General features: G+C 36.4%; 1 protein-coding gene across 17 annotated transcripts in view; it reads right to left on the bottom strand.

Annotated features, from left to right (window-relative positions):
* MBTD1 (mbt domain containing 1) overlaps positions 1–22,420 on the bottom strand; it is a 37,333-nt gene that overhangs the window by 2,722 nt on the left and 12,191 nt on the right. For all 17 annotated transcript variants that reach the window (XM_068913891.1, XM_068913892.1, XM_068913893.1 and 14 more), the window contains 10 exons: positions 17,561–17,678; positions 16,634–16,768; positions 16,074–16,162; positions 14,538–14,772; positions 13,322–13,377; positions 12,942–13,046; positions 11,928–12,075; positions 9,163–9,245; positions 8,592–8,826; positions 7,882–7,959 (listed from right to left, as the gene is read on the bottom strand). In XM_068913891.1, coding sequence (XP_068769992.1) covers positions 7,882–7,959; positions 8,592–8,826; positions 9,163–9,245; positions 11,928–12,075; positions 12,942–13,046; positions 13,322–13,377; positions 14,538–14,772; positions 16,074–16,162; positions 16,634–16,768; positions 17,561–17,678 — 1,282 coding nt within the window. The remainder of the gene's footprint in view (positions 1–7,881; positions 7,960–8,591; positions 8,827–9,162; positions 9,246–11,927; positions 12,076–12,941; positions 13,047–13,321; positions 13,378–14,537; positions 14,773–16,073; positions 16,163–16,633; positions 16,769–17,560; positions 17,679–22,420) is intronic.

Below are 22,420 nucleotides of genomic sequence, written 5' to 3'. Positions count from 1 at the left end.
AGAAAAGTATCAAAGCTTATAGCTACTGAATACAAAGCTTATATGCATATCAGTGTATCTTGAAATGCAGAAATATTATTTAGTGAAAGCTAAAATAAAACCCGTAACCTGTTTCTACTTGTAGCCCTGCTATAACTTACAAGCCATTTGATCATTCTTTTATTACGTTCTATGTCATCTTCCATGCTGAAATACTCTTGTGCTAAATAAAAATAAAGTTTGAAAATTGAGATATTAAAAGTTGTCAAAAAACTGGAGCATGATACAAGCTCTGCTAATTTATTTAATAGATGCCTCCTCCCCATCTACATGGTCCAAAATCCTTTGCTTGTTTACACTTTTCCCTGCATTGTGTCCAGCTCGGATCAAAAGCCCCATTTCTCTTGGCCTGCGGAGGACAAAGGTGCTGTCTAAATGGTAAGAAACATAACTGTTTACTTAGATACGCTGCTAATACTTTCAGAAAATACTACACAGAAGTCAATAATATAATCTGAACTCTACCAGGCACGTTCCTTTCCCTCCTCTCCCGCCAGTATTTGCAGAATGCTTCTGCAGGTACAAGAGCAACAGCTGTATGAGAGCTAGAGCAGTCTCCACAATTTGGCTTACATGTGGCTAATCAGAACCCAAAGTCTTACATTCAGATATTTAATGATACTTTAGTTCATTTGTCCCTACTACTCAGCTATTAATTAAAACCCTTCCTAAGAAAAGCTTAGCTACAAATATACAACAAAACAGTTACCTGAAAGAAGAATAAAAAGTCTTATGGAAGTCATCTGACTGGTCATCTTGGAAGCAAAAGGGACAGAGACATGCAAGGTACTCTCTTTTTAAGAACTCTCCATGTTTTGCATGGAGACAAAGAAAGACTGCGTTTGATGTCATTCAAACCCCCAAAACGTCGATATAGTAATTAAAGCAATGGTTTAGAGATAACTATATGTGCACCGAATGTAGGGCAAGTCTCTCAGAGCGGCCTCCTTCCCCAGCAGGCTGGTTCCCAGCTCTTTATGGGAAACTGTCTGACAGTTGCATTTCAGTGCTTAAAAGATCATTTCACATGATTCAAAGATTCAAAATACTGGTGTAAGTTAAGGAAGCAGCATGACTTTGTCGGAAAGCAAAAATGCTTCTTTCACATAAGACGAAGCACCACTGAAATCATCTACGCTGCTGACGGTACAAGAGGGGAAAGAGCTCTTCAGTAAGCCTTAGTGAGATCTCTGATAGACAAGAGGTTTTAGACTAGATGCCTGTCTCATCAATAATCTTTCACCATTTTCATTCAAAGCCATATAAGAATCTCCTGCAAAGTGCCTATATCCTAGCTGTGGCTACTAAAATGTGAGACACTGTGATAGGCCGAGGAATACACACGCAATTTATGAATTCTGGCTGATCTCAAATGTGTTTCGAGACAATTACACTAGGGCTATGCTCCCGCTATTCCTCAGGCTGAAAACATGTGCTCTTGCTAAAAGCTAAAAAGCTAAAACAGCTTTAGATAATGAAAAGGCTGCATCATATATAAAACTAATTTTGCCCAGCCTCTCAAAAATTTAGGAATTTGGAATTTGAAAAGTTCCCAAAGAAGATAATAGAAAGCATCAGGTCTCAGAGAAAGCAAAGAACAAAGAGGTTGTGTAGGAACTCAGGGCTATAATGGCACAGAAAACAGTCTGTGCATGTATGTGCACTAAATATATACATTTTAACTGTAGATTTGCCAGAAAAGAAGAAAAGCCGTGCAGAAAACACGCTCCAGAATCTCCTCTCCTCTCCAAGGCTTCTGTTTTGCATCAAGGACTCTAACAAAGACACTGTACAAACCCAGGAATAGCAAGGAAGCTGATATAAAAAGTAACGTGTGCAAGTGCTTTATTGTTACAGCTCCTGCGCTAGATGAAGCAATTACATTTAGGCACTTCCACAAAATCGGTGCAGCTCTTTGTTTCAACTCATCCCTGAAGAGATGTGACAATATTTGGGCCCCTCCAAGAACAAGATGAGTTGAGAAACCTTGAGGAGCGCAAAGACGAGTCAACGTTTGTCCTCAGGGTCCAAAGAAGGTGGTAGGTGGGTTACAGTGTCCTATTCCACGAAGGGATAATTATCTGGACAAGAGCATCTGTGTTCTGGATGTATTTCATCATCAATGAAAAGTAGCCTACTCAGACTGAGGGAAGTTTAAGAGGGTGTAAGTTGAGTGAATTCAGAGATAAATCCACCACCCTGGCAACTGTCCTGCAGGGAGAGCACAATCCCGTTTGTCTGACAGATCGTAACTACGCCATATCGGAGAGAATATATATTGCCCTACATATCAGGAATAGGGAAGAGGGAAAACTCTACCCGTTTCTTGAAGTGGACTCCTATAATTAAGGATTACATTACATAAACTATCCTTAAATAAAGCTTAAAGTTTTCATCTGCTTGCTCAGTACTATCAATTAATGAATTCTTAAAGAGTTTTCCACTGCTGCCTCATACAGATGTGTAATTATATATTCAATACATAACCAAACCCAGGTTTTAGAGCAAAAATAGAGAAAAAGACTCAGCTTATTCTAAAAAGACAAAATCTTTTCAAATATAGTTCTTACATTAGTAATCTACGAAATTTCAAATAACGCTTGTATCTAAAGATCTTTTCCCCAGATAACTGCCTTTTTCTGACACAAAGGCAAAAACCACTCCTTATCTACTGTGTACAGTCTTTTTCTCCGCAAAAAATAATCCACACTAACTTCCTGTTCACATCAAACATTTCCAAACGTTCCCACATTACCATTCAGTAAGTTTAACTGCGTGCATTTTTGTATCTTAAATCTCTGTAGAGCTCCACAGTCCCCTTGTGCCTCAGTAACCTACAATCTGGCCTCATATGAAGTTCTGAAACAGCTGGAATCCTTCTTCCCTAAGATTAATTCAGTGACGTGGTGCATCAGTGAGAATGAAAAGCCCTCTAACAGGAAAAAAAGAAACAAAAAATAAAAATAAAAAGGAGAAAGAGAAAAAAGAGAGTTGATGAGTCAGCCTATTCCATGCTAGACCATGCTTAGTTGCCCACCCTGTCCACCATTTCCCTCTGCAGTAACAGAGACTGATGTGGCTAGTTACCTGTTTTGAGGCTGGGACTGAACTCTCGGCTAGTCCTGGGAGGCTGGAAGGCCTCCGGGGCTGTCTGTGCTGGCAGGGTTCGATACGGAGGAGGAGTCAACTCGTCATCACCAGAGAAGCTCCTCCGCACCCCACCTGTCATGGGTAGGCTCGACAAACTGACAGGTTTCTTCCCAACTGGTATCTTCCTCTCTAAACATCAAGTCAAACTAAAATAAACGCTTGGGTTAAAGTGCATTAGGTTACTCAGAACGTTCACTGAGAACTGAAGCCTACTGAAGTCTAGGCCAGGTAGGATGCTGGATGATTTCTACTCCCTTATGTACGGTCTCCTGGTTCAAAATAGACCTAAGGCATTGTTAAGCCTTTATTAAAATTATTTTATTCTCTATTATATCAGTAATCACACCAAACCAAAGTGTTCGGGCGTTTCAAACGGTAGCAATAACAAACTACGCTAAAAAAAAAAAAAAACCCTAGGAACATCTGCATTATGATCAGGCTCTACACGAAACAGGTAACAAACTGACATTCAATTTTTCTACCTTTATTACTAAATGTGTGCTCATGAACTACTTGTGAGTCACATCAAATGATAGAGGGGGAAATTAACCTTAATTAAAGGTTGCCCATTGTAAAGATTAAAGAAAGGAATAAGAAAGAAAGCATGGCTGTGTTCTCAGCTCTGACTTTGTTCCTATGGATTAAGAAATCTGATCTTCTCTTGTATTTTTTTGCTGAGAAGTAAAACATTATGGCTGGATATAATTCCTGCTGTTTTTTTCCCCATGCAGCGATAAGTGAGCGTTAATTCAGCTGGTTGTACTACTTTCAATAGAGGCACACCAGAACAACAGGAAGCTGGCTTTCTACTTCACTATTACTGCGATTCCATTAACTCAGAGTTCACTATATACATTGGCTCTGCCTCACTCTGAATATACCAATACTGTACTAGAAATCTTTGTCAAACACAGCAGAATGACTCAAAGACATTCTGGAGCGCGTTGCAAGTACATTTGAGAAATGCGTGTAAGTAACACCTCTAGGCTAAAAATAATCTAGTTTATTATTCTATTATTAAGATACATACAGAGCTTCTTGTTAATGTGCTTACTTCACACGTTACCATTAAAGCATTACTACTGTATTAGAGTTTTACGACTCAAATCCTTTTCAGAATATGACTTTATTTTTATTTACAGGTGCTGAACAAACAATGAGGCTATGGAAAAAATATTTTTTTAGTATTATTTCCTGTGACTCAGCACTTCTGTTGCTATAACCTATTTAGAACAAACATGTAGGAGGCAGCCAACTGTAAGATGTTTTCATGACCTTGTTTCTTCATCTCTTTTTGATAATTAACATTAACTACATTTCTTAGTATTGAGTCAACAGTCCAGAAAAGAAAATCATCAGAAGTTCTTCCCCTGCTTCCATATCCCACATTTACTTCAGGGTAGTGAGAAATGAACAACTAATTCCCCTAGAACAAATCTCCTTCCTATGACCCTAGATAAGGAGAATTTCCTTTCCAGTGTCTTTGTCACTAGTGCTGTATGAAAGATATCAAGAAACCTTACTAGAGGCAATAAGTGTAAGGAGAGGGACAAGGTAAAAAGCCTAACATAGCTTGCTAAACCAAATCAGCTCAACCAGTTCCAGAAATCATCCAAGAACAGGTCCTATAAAGGTCATTAATAATACAGTCTGCTGTCCTTAGCATAAGGCAACAGCAGTCACAACTTCAGATATTCTCTAGTTAACAGTTTTCCTGTTCCTGAACGGTTAAAAAGAAAAAAACCTACTGTAAGATTCTGAACAGGGTCCAGATTTTACTCTTCACTCTTAGAATGGCAGAAAGGAACGTTTGATACAAGCAATGTTTGAGTCGCTTAACAAGAGCTTATGAGAGCATCCCGGACACCTGCTTTAGCTGTGCACTGGTCAACTTTTTATGTCTGAAAATCAAAATAGCAAAGTCTGCTTTCTGCAATGACTAGTGAAGAAGGTTCTAGTTTATCTGACGACTTCCATTCAGGGATTTACTGGGAATACAAGGGTTTAAATTCCTCATATTAGTTGTACTCAAAGTGGCATGGCTGCACAGCTCATCCTTTAGATCAAGTTTTCCACCACTACAAAAGCCCCGGGGGGGGGGGGTTTAGATTCTACTTGACATAATTCTCAAAATAACTGCAGAAAGTTGGGATACACAACTCAGAATTCAGCTTCAGATTCTACTAAGAATAAAGCTATCTTTGTTCGTATCCCAGGCTGGTGGCCCCTTTCCCAATAGTTAAGATTTGTGACAAAACAGAAATCAGTGGATGCAACTTATTTCAATATAGCAATTTGGTGTTCAAAGATAAAGAGTTCTGAAATATGGGAAATTTGTGAGAGGTGATTTTTTAACTCACACAAGCCTGTTTGATAGTTGTCTTCAATCCCCTCAAATTAGTTGATTAAATTCCACGAAGAAATATTTGATAACCATTCCAACTTGTGGTGAATTACTTGAAGGAGATCAGCATCTGTCTACAGACCTTTGCTCTAAGGTTTACGCAAGGATTTTCTGCTTCAGCTGTACAATTTCTGTTTCAGCTTGTACAATTCAACTTAGCAATAGATCAGTGTAATCACCTGATCATTTACAATGCACCTCACACTGAGTTAAGTTTCTTTTCCTAACTGTGTTTAAAGCAGTGTTTTAATGTTTTCATGAAATTATTTAGCTTGCCAATATAGTCTTCCTACACCTATTCAGAAAACCTTTACCTAAGAACAGTGGCCAAAGGCAGTCTATTTAGTCCTTAGAAACGCACATCACTTTTTCGAAGTCTCATACTTAACTGCATAAGCAGCAATACTGAAGTCAGCAAAATGGATGCCTGAAGAAATAAGGCTGGCCAGAACTTAGAAAGATCACATCAAGATTCACTGTCAGGAAATACACTTTAGTGCAAACAGCTGCAAAGCAACTGCACCCCACATACATAAAACGGTATGGTTTGGATTTTAAGAGCCTCTACCTTTCAAAGTCAATTTTTAAGGGATGGAGGGAAAGTGTTCTCCTATCTTTCAGAGAACGTGCCTTAAGTTTGTAGTTTTATACTTGGATGAATTCAAGTCTCAGAGCAACAAAACTCTCTGGAAAGCGGTCTAAATAAGTCAATCAGATGATAGAGTCTAATGTTCTAGCTTAGAACATAAGATCTCTTCTAATGTTACATTAAGGGCTGTTAGGAAAATCTTTAGTCAGGTTCGCTGACTTGTGGGTAAAATTACTCTCAGCATCAGCAGAACTGTTGACTTCATTGTCCCCTAGGCTGTCTGGCCTATTAGAAAATAATTTGACAAAGCAGTAGTACAGAATCAAGATGACAGATTATAGACTTTTTCTGCAGCTGCTCTGTCCTTATCTTCAGCATAAAATACTGCAACTTCTTCCTAACTCTCCATTCTTTTCAAGAAAGCACCAAGAGAATTGAGTCAACATAATGGCTTGATGCTCCAGAACTACTATACATAGTTAAGCTGTCTTGAAATAGAGCAAATTACATTAAGACAAACTATTCATTCTTATGCAGTAGAAAAAACCTCCTCCCACTTGCAATATTCTCTTAACAGAATGAACCAATTACAAAAACTGAAATTAAACATGATTAAAAATGGTGTGGCACTTATCATATAAGAATATAGGCTTACCCTGTGTTCTTATTTACCATTTCATCTCTTGCACATAGATTGCCCAAGCAATGGCTGTCAGCTTGCTGCTGCTTTTGACTCAAGGAGGTAGCTACCTTTCAAAATTGCCAAATTATTGGAAAAATATCTTGAGAACCTTTGGAATAGAACTGCTTTATGAAACTACAATATTGCTCAGAGGAAAGAAAACAGGGATCTGATTTCTGGAGAAGAACGATGGGAGAAGGCACAAGGTCCTCTTGTGATTAGCTGCCCCTGCTCCCTTTATTTTACTTATACAAAACAGATTTTTAGTTTAAACAGTCAGAGTCAGGGAAATAAAAATAGGGAGGGATGTGGAACATGCATTTGTGCAAATTAAAATTCAAATCAGTTATGAATTTTGAAAAAAACTTCACCCCAAGGTAAACAATTACCATGCAAAGAATCTGAGTAGTTTTGTTATAAAGCTCAGATTCTTAAAAACGGTCGTTACTCTGTTTCACTGTGACAAGAATAGTCACGTACAGCAATGCTATTTATTGTCAGCTTCCCACCGATGTCTCGCACCTAGAAAAGTGGCAAACAAGCCACTTTGTTTTAAAAAGGAACCAGACAGGGTAACAGCTAGACAGTGCTTTGAGTTTTCTAGCTCTTTTTTTGATCCAAATACCTTGGTTCTTATTTCAACAACTGTGCTACAAATAGCTAAAAGCAGAGAGTTGAAACTGTGTTAACCGATACCTGAGCACTTTGCATAAGGCAGTATACCTAGATATTCAATATATTCCATAACTAAAACAGTCTCTGAATACCAAAAATACTGTAACATTTGTCCATCTACAACTCATATAGACTATTATTAACAATATCAACCCTGTCGCAAGTTATAAAAAAATAGATATTCTCAGTTAATTAAAAAGTTCCTTTTATGGCATACTGCACCTTTAAGCATAACACCTCTTTTATACACAAGCAACGCTTCCAAATAGAATAGGGACTTAGGGAGGGACCACAAACTTGTTATAACAGGAGGAAAAATGCAAACAGTATTTTGTCACCCACTTTTCTTATGTCCTTTGTACTGTTGTGACTTAGCTTTTTTCTTCTGTTTTGATGAACTTGACTGGCTATCTCTTGACGCTGCGCAAAATTAAGAATGCAGAATTAAAGCTTAGTATTTCGGAAAAATACTTCAGGCACGTCAAAGCTACTACACAGGACAGAACATCTCCCTAATGACTGAACGAAGGGGGAAGAATACCTTTATTGAGGAAAATTCCTATTAAACTACAATCACGCTAACAGGTCCTGAAATACTAATACCTATTCTCATATATCTTGACCTGACAGGCCAAGTCTTGATGCACTAAACATAAGCCTTCTTTTCACATAAATAACTGTGCACATGAATAACTATGCGCATGCTGAGTTCTGTCAAACTCAGCGTGTAAAGCATATACATCTGTAATCTTAAAACAATATAAATTCCTAATGATATTAACCAGAACTGATGAGTAAATAACAGGCTTTTTCCTGGGACAAATGAACATCCTTCGGCAATAAAAACACAAAAAGGTTAAGTAGGCACAGAACTGCCCAGAAGTACTTTTAACAGTCAAGGTGGCAGGGGTTAGAACTATGTACTTCTAAGCAATAGCAAGCAATCTGCTCTCTTTTTGTTATGCCTGATGACCTAAATTGCAAAGGATGAAGTTAGACAAGTCACAGGATCAATAAGCAACTGCTATACTATTTATAAAAACAAAACTTACATTGTGGCGCTGGAGGCTGTAGTTGATACCCAGTTAGCTGACACCATCCCACTGGATAGAGGTCTGGAGACTCGCAATCCACCCACTGATCGTATTCATCTTCCCACCCATCAAAGTGTATCCTCAACAGGCGATGGATAATGCGAGTTACTGTGGCCACGCATACCAGTCGAGGTTCCATCAGATCAACAGCCTCCAATTTCATTCCAACATTAAACCCATGGTTTGGAACTTCCTGGAAAAGTGAACACATCAACAAGGTAGACATCAGGAAACAAATACGTTACTTAAAACTGTTTAAGCACAGTGTTGAAGGGAACGTTTCAGTCAGTTTAATGTAGGGAAACATCAGGTGTCATTTATGAAGTTTCACGTACCCCCTTTTCTCTTTGACACTTCAGAAATATAAAAACTCAATACACCCAAATGCTTCCAATTTTTAAAAGACTCTGTTGTCTTAGTTCTTTCAAAACTGTACACAAAGAAACGGGTCAATCCCACAAAGTACACAGAGAGAACTTTAAAGAAAATACTAAGTACATTCTAACTACACATGTGCAATGTCTATTACCTTATTGAAGAGCTTTACAGGTGCTGCTATTGAGTCAGTTTCCCTGAGGTAGTCAAACCATTTGAAAGGGAGTTTTGCATAACCTGTGAATTTTAAACAACATTTTCATACATCAGCTGCAGACTTTATTAATAAAAACAACAAGAACAGTAAATTGGCACTGTGCTACTGCTAAAAAGACAACAAAGAAACGAAATATTAACATCAGAAACTTTGACTCTCTGAGCTTTGGTCTAAGGTACAAGACAGTTCACTGGACACAGCCCGTTTGCAACAAACAAGATGAATGAACTTCTAGACAATACGAAAAGTGTAATTTAACGTTAAGATTAATTGTCCATGCTTGAAGTTTTCTGTCCACGTAGATTCTTGATCTCTACAATGCCCCACAGAAATCACCCAGAACAGATCATGTAATTAAGCACATCCAGCATCTTTCCTGTGGGGAAAGAGCTCCACTATTGAAAAATTTGATTTGTGAGGAACAGACTGGTAAGAACAGGCATGGATATTTTCAAACTTAAATAATAAGGCCAAAACCAGCAATAATAGGGTAACTTACAGAATTTTTTCAATTTCAAAACCTATTATAAAGACAAAAAATAACCTCTCTCAAATATATTTAGCTTTTGCTTTCTACTGAATTTGTAAAAAAGATGTAGGACTATATTTTAGTTTTGGTGACTTTTACAGCAGCTTAAAGACTAGCAATTTTTAAACTCTAGCTCATGGACCAAAAACAGCTTGAAAGGTTTCTTTGTGATAGTACACAGTGTTAAGATATTTTTTAAAAATCACAGCGTTGCAGACATGGCACAGGGAACTATGGGAAACACTTGGATCTCATCTAAGTGGGGGTACAGAGCTCCCACTGAATTACAGCTCAGTACTGCAGGGCAAGACTCTTCAGATAAGCAGTTAAATATCCATAGCCCAAAAGGCAATCAAATTCTTGAAAGTTTCTAAGCATCAACTTCCGTTGATTTTAGCAAGCGCTCAGGATGTTTGGAAGGAAGGAGCCTATAAGCACAAAGTCAAATGATTTCACAATAACATATTTAAGCTATCCATATTGCTAAATGTAATTTGGAAAAGGTGTCCACAATTAGGCATGCAATATCTGCAGGAACAGATGTAGCTGGATGGCTAACAATTGATAAGGATAATAATAATTAGTTTTGCATATTAATGATTTTCTTCTTGTTAATGTATAGTTTCTCTGCTGAGACCAATTCATTTGTACACAAGCCCCTTAATTAACTTCTCAGAGCTAATGGGCACGTGGTCCTAGCTACAGTAATCAGAAGCAAGAAATTGTCCGCTTTCAATTCCATAATTTAATCAGTAGAATACACTGCTCAAGAGCTAAGGAGCTTTGATCATTATATCCTACTATATGAGAAATAAAACGTTTAAGTATGTTCACGTGTATTATGTTCTGTATTTTACTGCTGTTAATCCCTCATTCAAATGACTTTTAGATTATTGCATGTGATTTATAATCATCTCTCAGTGGATGATACAGGACTGTTATGGAAAACTGCAATAGAAGGGAAAATATATATGCAGATAAAAAAACAAAGCTGCCACGATACAAGAAAAGCAGTAGCATAATAAATGTGTTAACAGTAAAATTTGAATACTACTGTATAAATACTGTTTGAAGAGTAAAATGGAGAGGTTGCATTATAGAACAGAACTTGTTTTCTATTCCTTTTCATCAATTTAATGTATTTATTTCTAAACTAGTGGGTATTGATATGCATTTTCTTTACCCCCTACAATTACTACTATTGTTAGAGACTCTTGGACCACATATTTTTGGACAGGTGAGCAGGTTTAGCGAAAAAAAAAACACTCTTCATGCTCCTGGCAATGAGATCATGCCCATGAATTTCTAGGCAATAAATTCACTAAATGAGCTGACTGAAAAATAACAGTAAATCTGTCCAACTGCAGACTTTCCACATACTCAAAGACGACAGATTCATTAGTGCATGCTAATGAAAACGCTATGAAATTATTTTCTTTGTCTTGAGCTACACTGTCTGTGTAGCTATTACCCAGAAAATCATTCAACAAATAAAAGTGGAAGCCTGCAAGAATAAGAATGGAGAAAAAAATCCATAGAAAACCATTATTATCTGCTGTCACACAACTAAGAACAATGCTCTTTATAAATTGCTAGACCAGGATATAAAGTAGAAAGACGAAGGCAAAAAGAGTCCTCTGTAGGCATACGTGCTAGTAGACAGACAGCTTTTCTGGCAGAAGGGATTACGTGGTGCATACATCTAAGGAGACTTCCATAAAGCTCAAGTTTGTGCATATCTTTCAATAAATTAACTGTTATTGTTATGAGTTAGCCCAAGTCTGACACTCTTAAGTGTTCCTTAAACCTCTGCTGGCCAGAACTTCCCAAGCACTGACATATTTTGAACAGTCCTTTCAGTGACTTGCATATTTGTACTTCCTATTCACTCATTGGCTACACTACTCAACTTACGGCTGTCCTCCCAAATTCTGATAGCAAAAGTAAATTATTTTAGCCAGTGAACGAATCAGATGTTCAGTTTGTCTTTTTCCAGATGAAAAAGTTTGGTAACTCCTTTTTAGATTACTTTGAAGTTATTTGTTTCAGACTCGGGAAAAGTCCTGAAAAGTGACAAGAACTTTGTAGACTGAATTAAGAAACAAAGCATATGGCATATACAATATCACTGAAAAGTATTAAAAATAAAATGTGGTCAGAATGCTATATGTACCTCTGGGTGGAGTTAGTTCAATCATGTTAATTTCACAGAAACCAACAGGGAAAATAGAAGGGGAAGTGGCATGGTAACAAAACCAATCAGACCCATCTGCTGCTTCTGAGCCATCAATCCCAATCATAAGATAGCCATCTGCTAAAACCTTTGTAAAGAAAAACAAAATTTTACATTAAATTCCTTTAACTGTGTGATAAGGCTAGAAAGAAAGCATGCCATGTTTCAAAAGAGTGAATATAACTGAATAATAATGGAAGTAATTATTAGGACATTCATTTAAAACAAAACAAAAAACCCAAGTCATATCTGTCTCCAAGATTTTATATGTACTATTGTCACATGTACCTTAGCTAACTGCAAAACTGGGAGAGGAAAATTTCCTTTTTCTTATTTCTAGGTTTTTTTTTTTTTTTTTGTGAACATGAGTTACCCTTTTTAAGCTTTATAGTTCAGTTTACCCTTTATCTTGTAAGGATAGTCCACACAACATAAATAAGAAAAGAAAAAAAAAAACAAAATAACAACCTTACTCATTGGTAAGGTTATGCTAGGCTGCTAAGCTATTTTTTACATTTTCTTCCCGTTTTAAACCAGATTTCACATGGATGGCGCCCCTTTCAGCTCAAAAAAAAAGTACATCCCTAAAATATAAAAATCTTCACTGACTTCCGCAAGTAAGCAAGATGAGGTTTTCTTAACAGGGTTGCAGAATAGTTGGGATAATTATCAGAAGATTGTCCTGCAAATCAATCTCACAAGCATGTTATTTCCTAATTAATGGTATTATCAAATTTCCAGACATTAAAATCAAAATTAAAATTTACATGAGTTTTTTTTTTAATATTACTTGTATAGAACTAATTAATGGGAGGATTCAGTAAACATTCAAGGTGTGAATGAACTGCATTTTATTTTCTTTTTGAGTTTTTCCTTATGTTTCAAAACTGAATAAAGGTGAGTTGAAAAATGGATTCATGTCTACCTTCCCAAAATAAAAATTTACTTTCTTACCTTTCTAATAGTTGCCACACATATTGCTGAAAGGTTTAAAGGGTCTATAGCTTCCAATTTCATTCCTTCTTTAAACCACTCCCCAGCTGTGTCAACCTCTTTTACCTAAAGAATGAGATAAGAGCACCAGAAGCTAAGAATCTCGTGAGCCTAGAACAATGCCTAACCATATACTATCGAAGCAAAAAGACCGAAATACCTGTCATATAAGCTCTTCTCATATTAAGGAGCCCAAGTTAGTTAAGTATATGAATAAAAAAAGCAATGCTTATTCCGGGCATATTTCCAGGAAGTAGAGTTTCAGCTCTGTTTCACACACACCAGGAATTAAAGCTCCTCAATCAGCTCCGAGGAAACAGTGTTCTTGCTAGCAAACTTACCTTCATAAATAAGTGTGGGGGTGCATCAAAATGTCCCTCTTGTTTCTTTGTAATATCTACAAGGAATAACGGTACACACTAGTCAGAGCTAGAACTAGTTTGTTAATGGAAAAGACAGTACGTTTTTCTAAATAAGTTATCTAGTACTACACTAGTATACACTAGTATCGTGGCAGGCTCACAGCTTATAAGACTACCAGAAAAATCTAGTGAACAAATTCCACTTGTTTTCCTTGTTTATTTCTACCTGAAATACTTTTATAACACAATCTCATTTATGAGGAAAAAATCCAGTATTCCCAAGACTGCTTGATTATGTCCTAAAATTGCTATTAAGATTGCTATTAAGACATGTAAGCCTCTGCCAAAGCTTGCAAGTAAAACGTTTTGCACGCTCTTCTATGCTATGATAGAAAATGAACAGTAAAAGACATAACTTTAAGGGTTAAAATAATTCAGTACTGATTTCCTTCTGTAATTTATGCTCTTCATTGCCTTTTTTTTAGGCTAGAAGTTCTTGTCTTTTGAACTCATGTCTCCAAAATGTAATCATCTCACAGCCCAGCAGGCTCTGTAGCAGGGATGTATATTTTAATACATTTTATATATACCTATGCTTATATTCTGTATACCTTTTTGCAGCCAACTGTTGAATCCTACTTTCCAAGGTGAATCCCTGAAACTCTCTTAAAGATTTTACATCACTTCCGGGAGGCAGCACTGCTCCTAATTTCTTTAACTACTCCTATTTATAAACAGTTTCAGTGGAAATTTTCAAGTACCAGAATAAATGCCCTGAAGGCATGACTTGGGCAAGGTTTTACAGAAATTCTATTACTGACAAGGGAGACATAGGCTCAACAGAACAGAGAAAGATTCAAAAAGAGATTGGAGAGAGATTTTATTTTCCAGAATCCCTAAAACAATCTGTTAACTGCTGTTTATGGTTATGAGTCTTTCCAGATGCCGACATACTACAGTCCAAGTAAAATTTAATCCAGCTTTTCCAATGCTGTAAGAAACACTAATTATACTTTTAATTGAAACTCTAGAATGGCTTTATATTTTGGCAAAACCTCTGAGTCTCATTATATGAGCTTTTAAAAAATAATTACTCTATTTTTTATTAATCATATAAAGTGACAGTATGGCTTAAGTTAGGCTTCACTCAGACAACGCTGCCCACAAAGACCCCTCTGAAACACCACAAGCTTACCAGATCGTTTGAATCTATGTCCTATACTTCGAGACCAACCAATGTGATGAATGAGCGGACTGTACATATGGCACCAGAAGTCATCAGTTTTGTCTTCGCTTTCTTCATACACCAATCTTAACCGTCCTCCAATGACACTCTCTACAACTGCTACCCGTGTTCGACAAAGGTGTGTTTTGTCAACAACTTCTACTCTCATGGAAGTTTTGAATGGATACTGCATACTCTCAGACACCTTAAAATAACAGAAAACAAATCCAACATTCTGTAAAAATATATTCTGTTTTTGCCTAGTCATTTGTCTTCTGCTACCAACGTACTTTTCGTTTAATTCAATTACTTGTTAATCCACTTGCAAAAGCGACACAAATGCTTTCTATTTTATTGTACATGTGACAAAATGAAACGTTTCACAAAACTAACCGTAGAATAGATCCTACAATAGTATAAACAACTCACACAGGCTAAAGGAATTTGCCATTGATTTAATGAAAGTTTGTTCAGTGAACAACAATGGATAAAATTACCTTGAGAAACAATTATTTTTAACGATAAACAAAGACAAAAAAAGTTTTGTTTGCCATCCACTCAAAATATAGCACTTTAAAAATAGGTTTAAAATACTTTATTATAAAAGGCATGGAAAATAATACTTGAGCATAATTAAAGCTAACCACTCACAAGCATATTTCTTCATAATACCAAGGAGGAAAGAAAATAAAGGAAATAGATATTTATCTGCCTTGTGACAATATATTCTTTTTAAAAAAGCTTTAAAGTAAACTCAGTATCTATCATTTGCCATTTCCATTATGAACTCCCCCAGTGTTTAGATCTGGCAAATTTGATTTGGCTTCCAACTGAGCCAAGTTTTAAATAGAAATAAACATTTGCAGAAAAAAAATTGGAATACTAGCGTGCAGTGCAAGACAACAATACAGTACTCCTTATATTCCTATTAAAATTTATGTACCATCTCGCAACATTAATAAACAAACTCGCAGCATACTATACAGACAGATGCCATACAAGATTCAGCAAAGACAGTAAAAAAAAAAAAAATTAGCCTAAAGCAAACAGAAATATTATTATTTAAAATTAGATACTTTATTACATCTAGATATATGCTGTATTAACAAATTTTGTTTAGTTCCTCGAGACAACACATGATAAAAATCATTCCTGAATTAGCAAGATTAGTTTTACTTTTTCCTTAACAACTATCATTGGGTATCTTATTAGCACTTTTTTTTTTTTTTTAATTGAGGCTATTTTTATTTCAAAATTGACTAACTAGTTTTTTAAAGAAAAATGCTTTCTTTCAAAGAAAAGAGTTTTCCAAATGGCATCATATACTGACAAGTGCAGAGATACATGGAAAAATAGAGATTCCAGGGAAAACTGTATTAAGAGAAGAAACTACTGTACCCTCTTCACTGTAAAAAGGGGCTAATGTGCCATTGTAAAATATTTCAGCTCTTCACACTGTGTTGCAATTTTGTTTATAGTACATTATTGATATTGCATCAGCCTTACCTTCTGAGAAAAGTCAGGAGGAAGTGTTTTGGCACCAGTAAGTCGTTTCACTAGAAAAGCTTTCCAGTTTGTGTATTTGTGTTGGATGGCTGTTGCAAATGAAGGGGAAAAAATAAGCCACTGATTTTTAAATGTGTCCATTAGAGACAATGTTATAGTCTGGAATATGTAAAGAAGAAATCCTAGATGATTGTTAAAAAGCCTGGATGAAAATAATGACAAAATCTCTTTAGAGAATGAATGCTACCCCAGTTTAAATTCATGTGTATGTTAGGGCAAAGAATCTAATGACAAAATATAAATAAGACCAGCGCATGTTTATATCACTGATTAGCCTAACTGCTTCCACCTTGATATAGCAGGGGCTACTCCAAGAAACACTTTTAGCATGAGTCAAGTCCTTATTTTTTCCAATCATTAACATGATTTATTCATAGCTGTTGAAAGAGTGGCTATAGTAAAAAAAAAATACTTTGATATCCAAATCATAAGCAAATTTAGTTAAATGAAAAAAAAAGACTTTTTAATCATCTCAATCAGTACTGCTAATATTTACATACATCGAGGAGGGACTAGGGGCTTCCCACTGGTTGCACACCAACCAACTGGGTGGATGTCAGACCCACAAACGTTGCACCAGAAGTCAAGACCTGAATCGTTTTCAAAGCCTTCGTATCTTAGCAGAGCATTGTAGCCTGAAAGAAAGCAAGCCCGTTTTAAAAAATACAAAATTAAGCAAGGCTATAAATCTGTTGAAATTTCTCTACTAATCATAACGTATACTGATATTTTAAAGCAAGCAGGAAAACACCTGTTTTCTTGAGGCATGTAATTCACATACATACATAATGAGATACAGAGGGTTCATTAGGGTTCACAGTGCCCACGATTTGAATTTATTAAATAACTTCAGTTTTTCCAGGCTAAAACCTTCATTAGAATTTCATTCTTAAGGCACAGTGCTGCATGTTATCAATGCACAGAATGGATTACTTTGACAAACGTGCATGTGCTATCGCAAAAGACAAATATATTTTAACTATAATTAAAATTATTGTACTATAAACCTTTAGAAGTTATACGTGGAAAGACACAGTTAATTCTTTCATTTACGTCATAGTCTCTGCTTTGTCATATTTTAGCTATGCAACCTTTAATTTTTAACTTTGCTTTTAACCAAGAAAAGTGATTGGTATAACAAGGCTTACTGTACAACTTCTTACCTCCTCATCCTGCGTTTCTCTTAATGAGCTCAGTAACACTACAAAAACCAGATATTTTTAATGCCCACTGAAGCCACTGCAAAACAGCATAACCTAGACAGCACCTTGAAAGTGATACAGCTTCCTAGTTATACAGCTCTGACAACTTAAAAAAGATCAACATTCTACTCCCCCGGTCAACAGTCACTAAGTTATTAGCTCCTTTCACACAGTTGCTTAGATTTTTTTTTTTTTTTTAAAGAATTTCAACTAAAATATATTCACCTGCTAATTTTACAATTCCAGCTATCCAGAAGACTTTGGTAGGTAGGCTGCAGTCTGTGTTTGGAACCTCCACTCGCACTCCTTCCGAGATGTCACCCCAGCACGTCCCCATAGGTGCCTGTCATTTAAGGTAGGGGAAAAAAAAATGACCGGTTCACCACTCCGTTTACTCCACATGGAAATAAGTTTTTGTTACATTGGTGCTTTACGAGTGACTTTCCAAAAATAGACAAAAATCCATATAACATATGTTTAGAAAATGGTCTTTCTGAAAAAGATATGTTTAGAAAATGGTCTTTCTGAAAACCTTGTTTGGTTTTGAACTGCAGTTTACGTGCACTGTTTATATACAACTATTATTGCTTATCTCCTGCAACAACGGTAGGATTCCAAGTTTAAACATCTGTAAAGCACAAGCAGAAATTATATATACTCAGAGGTCAGCATTATTCCATGGTGTTTCAACTAGAGGCTAGCCACCGATTTCAGTGAGAACTGTATAATTCTCTCACAATTCTACTTGCAAGGAAATTGCAGTACTTAATTTATACCTTTGTCACAGACATCAAAATCTAGTACACGCTCTGTAAATCAGTAACTCGCCTGAAAATGCTTAAGAGTTATTCCTGGAATGTATTCTGAAGATTTATTAGGAGGGGGTTTGTCTTCCACAGGCTTACATCCTCTCAGAGGAACAGGCCTTCATATCATCTGCAAGTGATCACTTTATCAAGCAAACAAGAAGTCTGAGTTGCATCTTTCTAACAAAAGCCCCAGGGAAACACACAGCTAGATTCCTCACGCACTGTTCTGAAAGCTTAGACTAATGTTTTAGTAACAAGAAGAAATACAAGCCTGGTGAACTCTTAAGGATTTTAGGAAACTGGAGATAAAATTACATCTAGTTTGGTATCTCAGCAAGAATTTTTTGTCGGGCAGAACATCACGAAAAGATAGTTAAAGATGGTATTGTAGAGATATCAGAAGCGTGCAGTGCTGAAGAATCTAAATCCTTAGAATTTACCCAGCTAAAGTTATCCTCAAAAAAATCAAAAATGAGCAAGTCTAATTTAAACTAGAGACCACAAACAAGGGAAAGATTCAAATTTTAGGTATTTTTAGAACAATGGTGATATCAACTCTACATAAGAGAAATAAATTCTAATCAGTTCAGAGAGCATTCAGATACCATGGGGACAGCTGAAGGGATCCTCCGATTCTGTATCGTAACAGGTAGACAATATACTAAGGCTGTGTCCGATTTACAAGGCTCTTTTCAAACACAGGTAATTTAAATAGGTCACCGGAAATAGCCTCCAACTTCTCAGAATTTTGGTGGTGAGCCACAAGGGAAGAAAAGTCAGATTAATTCTGAATGATTGGAAATTACAACGCTGGAAGTTTGCTGGCCATTAGCAATGGCCAACTAGCAGCAGTAAACACCAAATTTATCTTAAAAGGGGATACCCTTCACTAGTGAGAATATATGACGCCACGCAACAAGCGTTAGCCATTAAAGAAAAAAAGTAAGTCCACTGCAAGTATGCCAGTTTCTTATTCTTGAAGCCTGGTCTCTTCACGTTCTGCTATGTCCCATCTACACCAGTCTAGAATGTAGAGCTCTTTTCTGCCATTTGGCAGACAGAGGGAAAAAACAACTTGAAAGATGACTTATTTTCACACACAAAATATGCAGATATAGCATCTTAATGAAGTCCTATTACATATTCACTATCATCTCTAAATTGACATTTGTAGCTTTTTGGATTGAAATGGAAGAATAAGCTTTTCAAACTGCCTGTCTTAGTAACTCTTGTTGCCTCGTGCAGAGATACAGATGAGTCCACACAATCAAAAATAGCAGTGCTGAACAACCTCACAATCCAGCTGCACGTCATCAAAATATATTTTACTGCCTGCTTATCTATTCAGTCGATCCAGAGAGAAAAGTGTATCAAAGCACTTCTCTTTCCATGATAATGGAATTGCTACAAATATTTTTATTTCTAGAACATGGATTGGTATAGAGGGAAATAGCAGAAAGCTAAATTTGTCCTTGTCTGTGAAAATATTGGTTCTGCTAGTTTCTCCTACACCAATCCACATGGCTCACCCTTTAGAAGAAGGAAGCCATCCTGGGTAGCATTTCTACTGAAAAGCCAGGTATCATTACTGTCCTGAAACGGTGGTTTACAGTATACCTGATATACTGTATATCTTTTCCTTTTCCACTCCTTATGAAAATTCTTAAAGGAGGAAGACTGGATAAAGCAGGGCTTTAACAGCCACGTTCCTTCATGTCTTCTCTGTCTTCATGTGATTAATCAATGTTTGCACAGTGCTTTGAAAAGCTCATAAAGCACTATGTAAGTGTGAAGACTTATTCATGTGCTGGCTAGAAGGGTAACTCTGAAGTCTGGATTGGCATAGTACGAACTAGCAGAACCATAATTTACAGGTAAGAACAAATTTACCTTTCAGACTCATGACGAAGAGATCCGCTTCAGGTTACTCCCAAACAAGGAAGATCTGGTTCATCGCTTCCTGAGCCAGGAGATGACTTGGGAGGGTTTATCTGTGAGCGGCAGCTGCCTTCTCTGCAAGGTACGTTGCAATCAGGATGGTCCTGTTTGACAGGGTTTGACAGGAACGCCTAAAGGCTAAGTGTCTCCACTTGGCTGCCTAGCTGAACAAAGAACTTGTGGGTGAAATAACTTATTTCTAAAGGCTTTGGATGGCACTGACAGTGCTCCGATTTCAGATATGTTAACTTCAGTCAAGCATTTAATAGCAAAGAGATGTTACCAATTCCTGAACTATAAGTATACTATGCTATTAGCTTGTGTGTAAATAGCTCCCACCTACAGGGTAACACCAGAGAAGACAATGGGAAAAAGGAGTTAAAAAGAAAATCGGGGCAAAGCACTGCCACCTAGTGTAAAATCCTGGAAACATTCCCTTAGAGCAAAGGGAATTTAGAAGTGTTTTATAACAAAAGAAACAAAGAGAATACAATATTTCAGCTCAGAATAAAATTCAACTGGAAGAAAGACTGAAAAAAATGCACAGCTTCAGAAAAACGTGCATCTCATTCACTACAGGTGCAAAAGAATTATTAATTCTTAATACTATTAATCATATACTTTTAGTTGTACATTAAGTACAGACAAAAGAAAGTACTGTACTTCCTTTCATTACTAGGAACAATTTGAGCTAACAAAACCAAATACAGAAAAAAGAAGAAAAAATTTAGAAGAAAAAATGAAACAGGAATGCTAGTTAATAACGAAGATCACAAATAGAGCATGTTGTATGTTATTAAACCGTTACAAAATTGTAAATATCAACTTGATTAAATCAAATTAGAGCTTTCCTCCATAATCAGACACACATCACCAGCTCTCATAATGCAATTCAGCAGTTAAGGAAAAAAAAGAGGGAAGGTGCACAGACTGCAATTCCGGGTCTGCCATAGGCTTGCTATATGACATGAAGCAACGCAGCTTCTCTCTTTGCACTTCAGTATATGAACTTCTGAGCGGGCATAATTGCACCGAATAGTGCAGCTAGTGAGTTTGATTCGTGTCATTCAACACTCTACATTTGAAATGAGGGTACCATGGATGCCACATTAAAAGCATCAGAACACTTTGCAATTAATTAGAGACAGAGAGAGAATTTCAAGACTTAAACATTTCTGTTTCAAAGTGCGTCTGCTTTAAAATTGAGGAGGAAATAATTCCCCACATTAGGCAAAAAACTAGGTGAACTGGGAAAATTAGACACAGACCTGAAACACTGAAATCTGCCGTGTTATAGAAAGCCAAGTGAGCCAAATCCCACATCTTAAAATCCTCTTACGTTTTCTTTAATATTGCTCCCAATGTTCTCTGTCAAATATCTATGCAGATACAGCCAGTGTAACCAGGTACACATTTACCTAACAAACAAATTTAAGGGCACGTAAATAGTTATCTTACTCCACTGACAAAGTCTAACCTGTACTATCAGTTCTACACCTGTATTTTGAACAGGGTAAGCTTCATGTATTCGATCTTGTGGACACACATAACACGTGCATGAAATTCATAATATGAATGATAAACAAACTTCAACACCGTTTTACAAATCAAGCAATATAGTACACATAAAACATAGCAATAAGCTTTCCAGACAGACAAAAAGAAAATCGCTTCTTTTTGAGGGACAGAGAGAGTGGGAGAGGGCAAAAGAGAAGGATCTAAAAAGAAGAGATAACTAATGTGTTTTCAGATTCTGAATAGTTTAAATAATTTATTTTTGAAGAAATAATTATAGTAACGTTAAATGTAAATCACACCATCATAACACTAAATAATATCCACTGCAGAAGTGGAAACCTCCAAAGGAGACTTCAGGAGTAACAATACACTTTTATAAAGAAGGAGAGCAGGGAGAGAAAAGAAACAAGACTCAGATTTAATAGCACTATTGCCATGTTGCTTGCAAAAATTTTCAAGGTAAAATATGAACGTTAGTATTATATCTGTTCATGTTACTGATGTACTATTCAACTTAATGAATGAGACAGTAAGAAAACAAGATATAACTCCTTTTAATACGGAATGTTATAATATAGAATATAAGTGACATACTTATTGCATCTGTGTCCTAATTAAGTACATCAAACACCATGAAGCATTTGCTATAATAGCACAGTCATCTTATCAAACAAGATCTTTTGGTATGTACTTAAGAAATTACTTGTTATAACACATACATAATTCTGAAAGCAAAGTGCAAACATGCTTATTTAAGCACGTGGAATTCAGTACAAATTCACAAAGCTATACTAACGCAGGGCTCTGTTCTCAGCAATCG

The sequence above is a fragment of the Struthio camelus genome, chromosome 19 (genome assembly GCF_040807025.1).
Source record: "Struthio camelus isolate bStrCam1 chromosome 19, bStrCam1.hap1, whole genome shotgun sequence".
Lineage (NCBI taxonomy): Eukaryota > Metazoa > Chordata > Aves > Struthioniformes > Struthionidae > Struthio > Struthio camelus.
The sequence above is the reverse complement of the archived record's forward strand: the minus strand, read 5'-3'. Positions and strand labels throughout refer to the sequence as shown.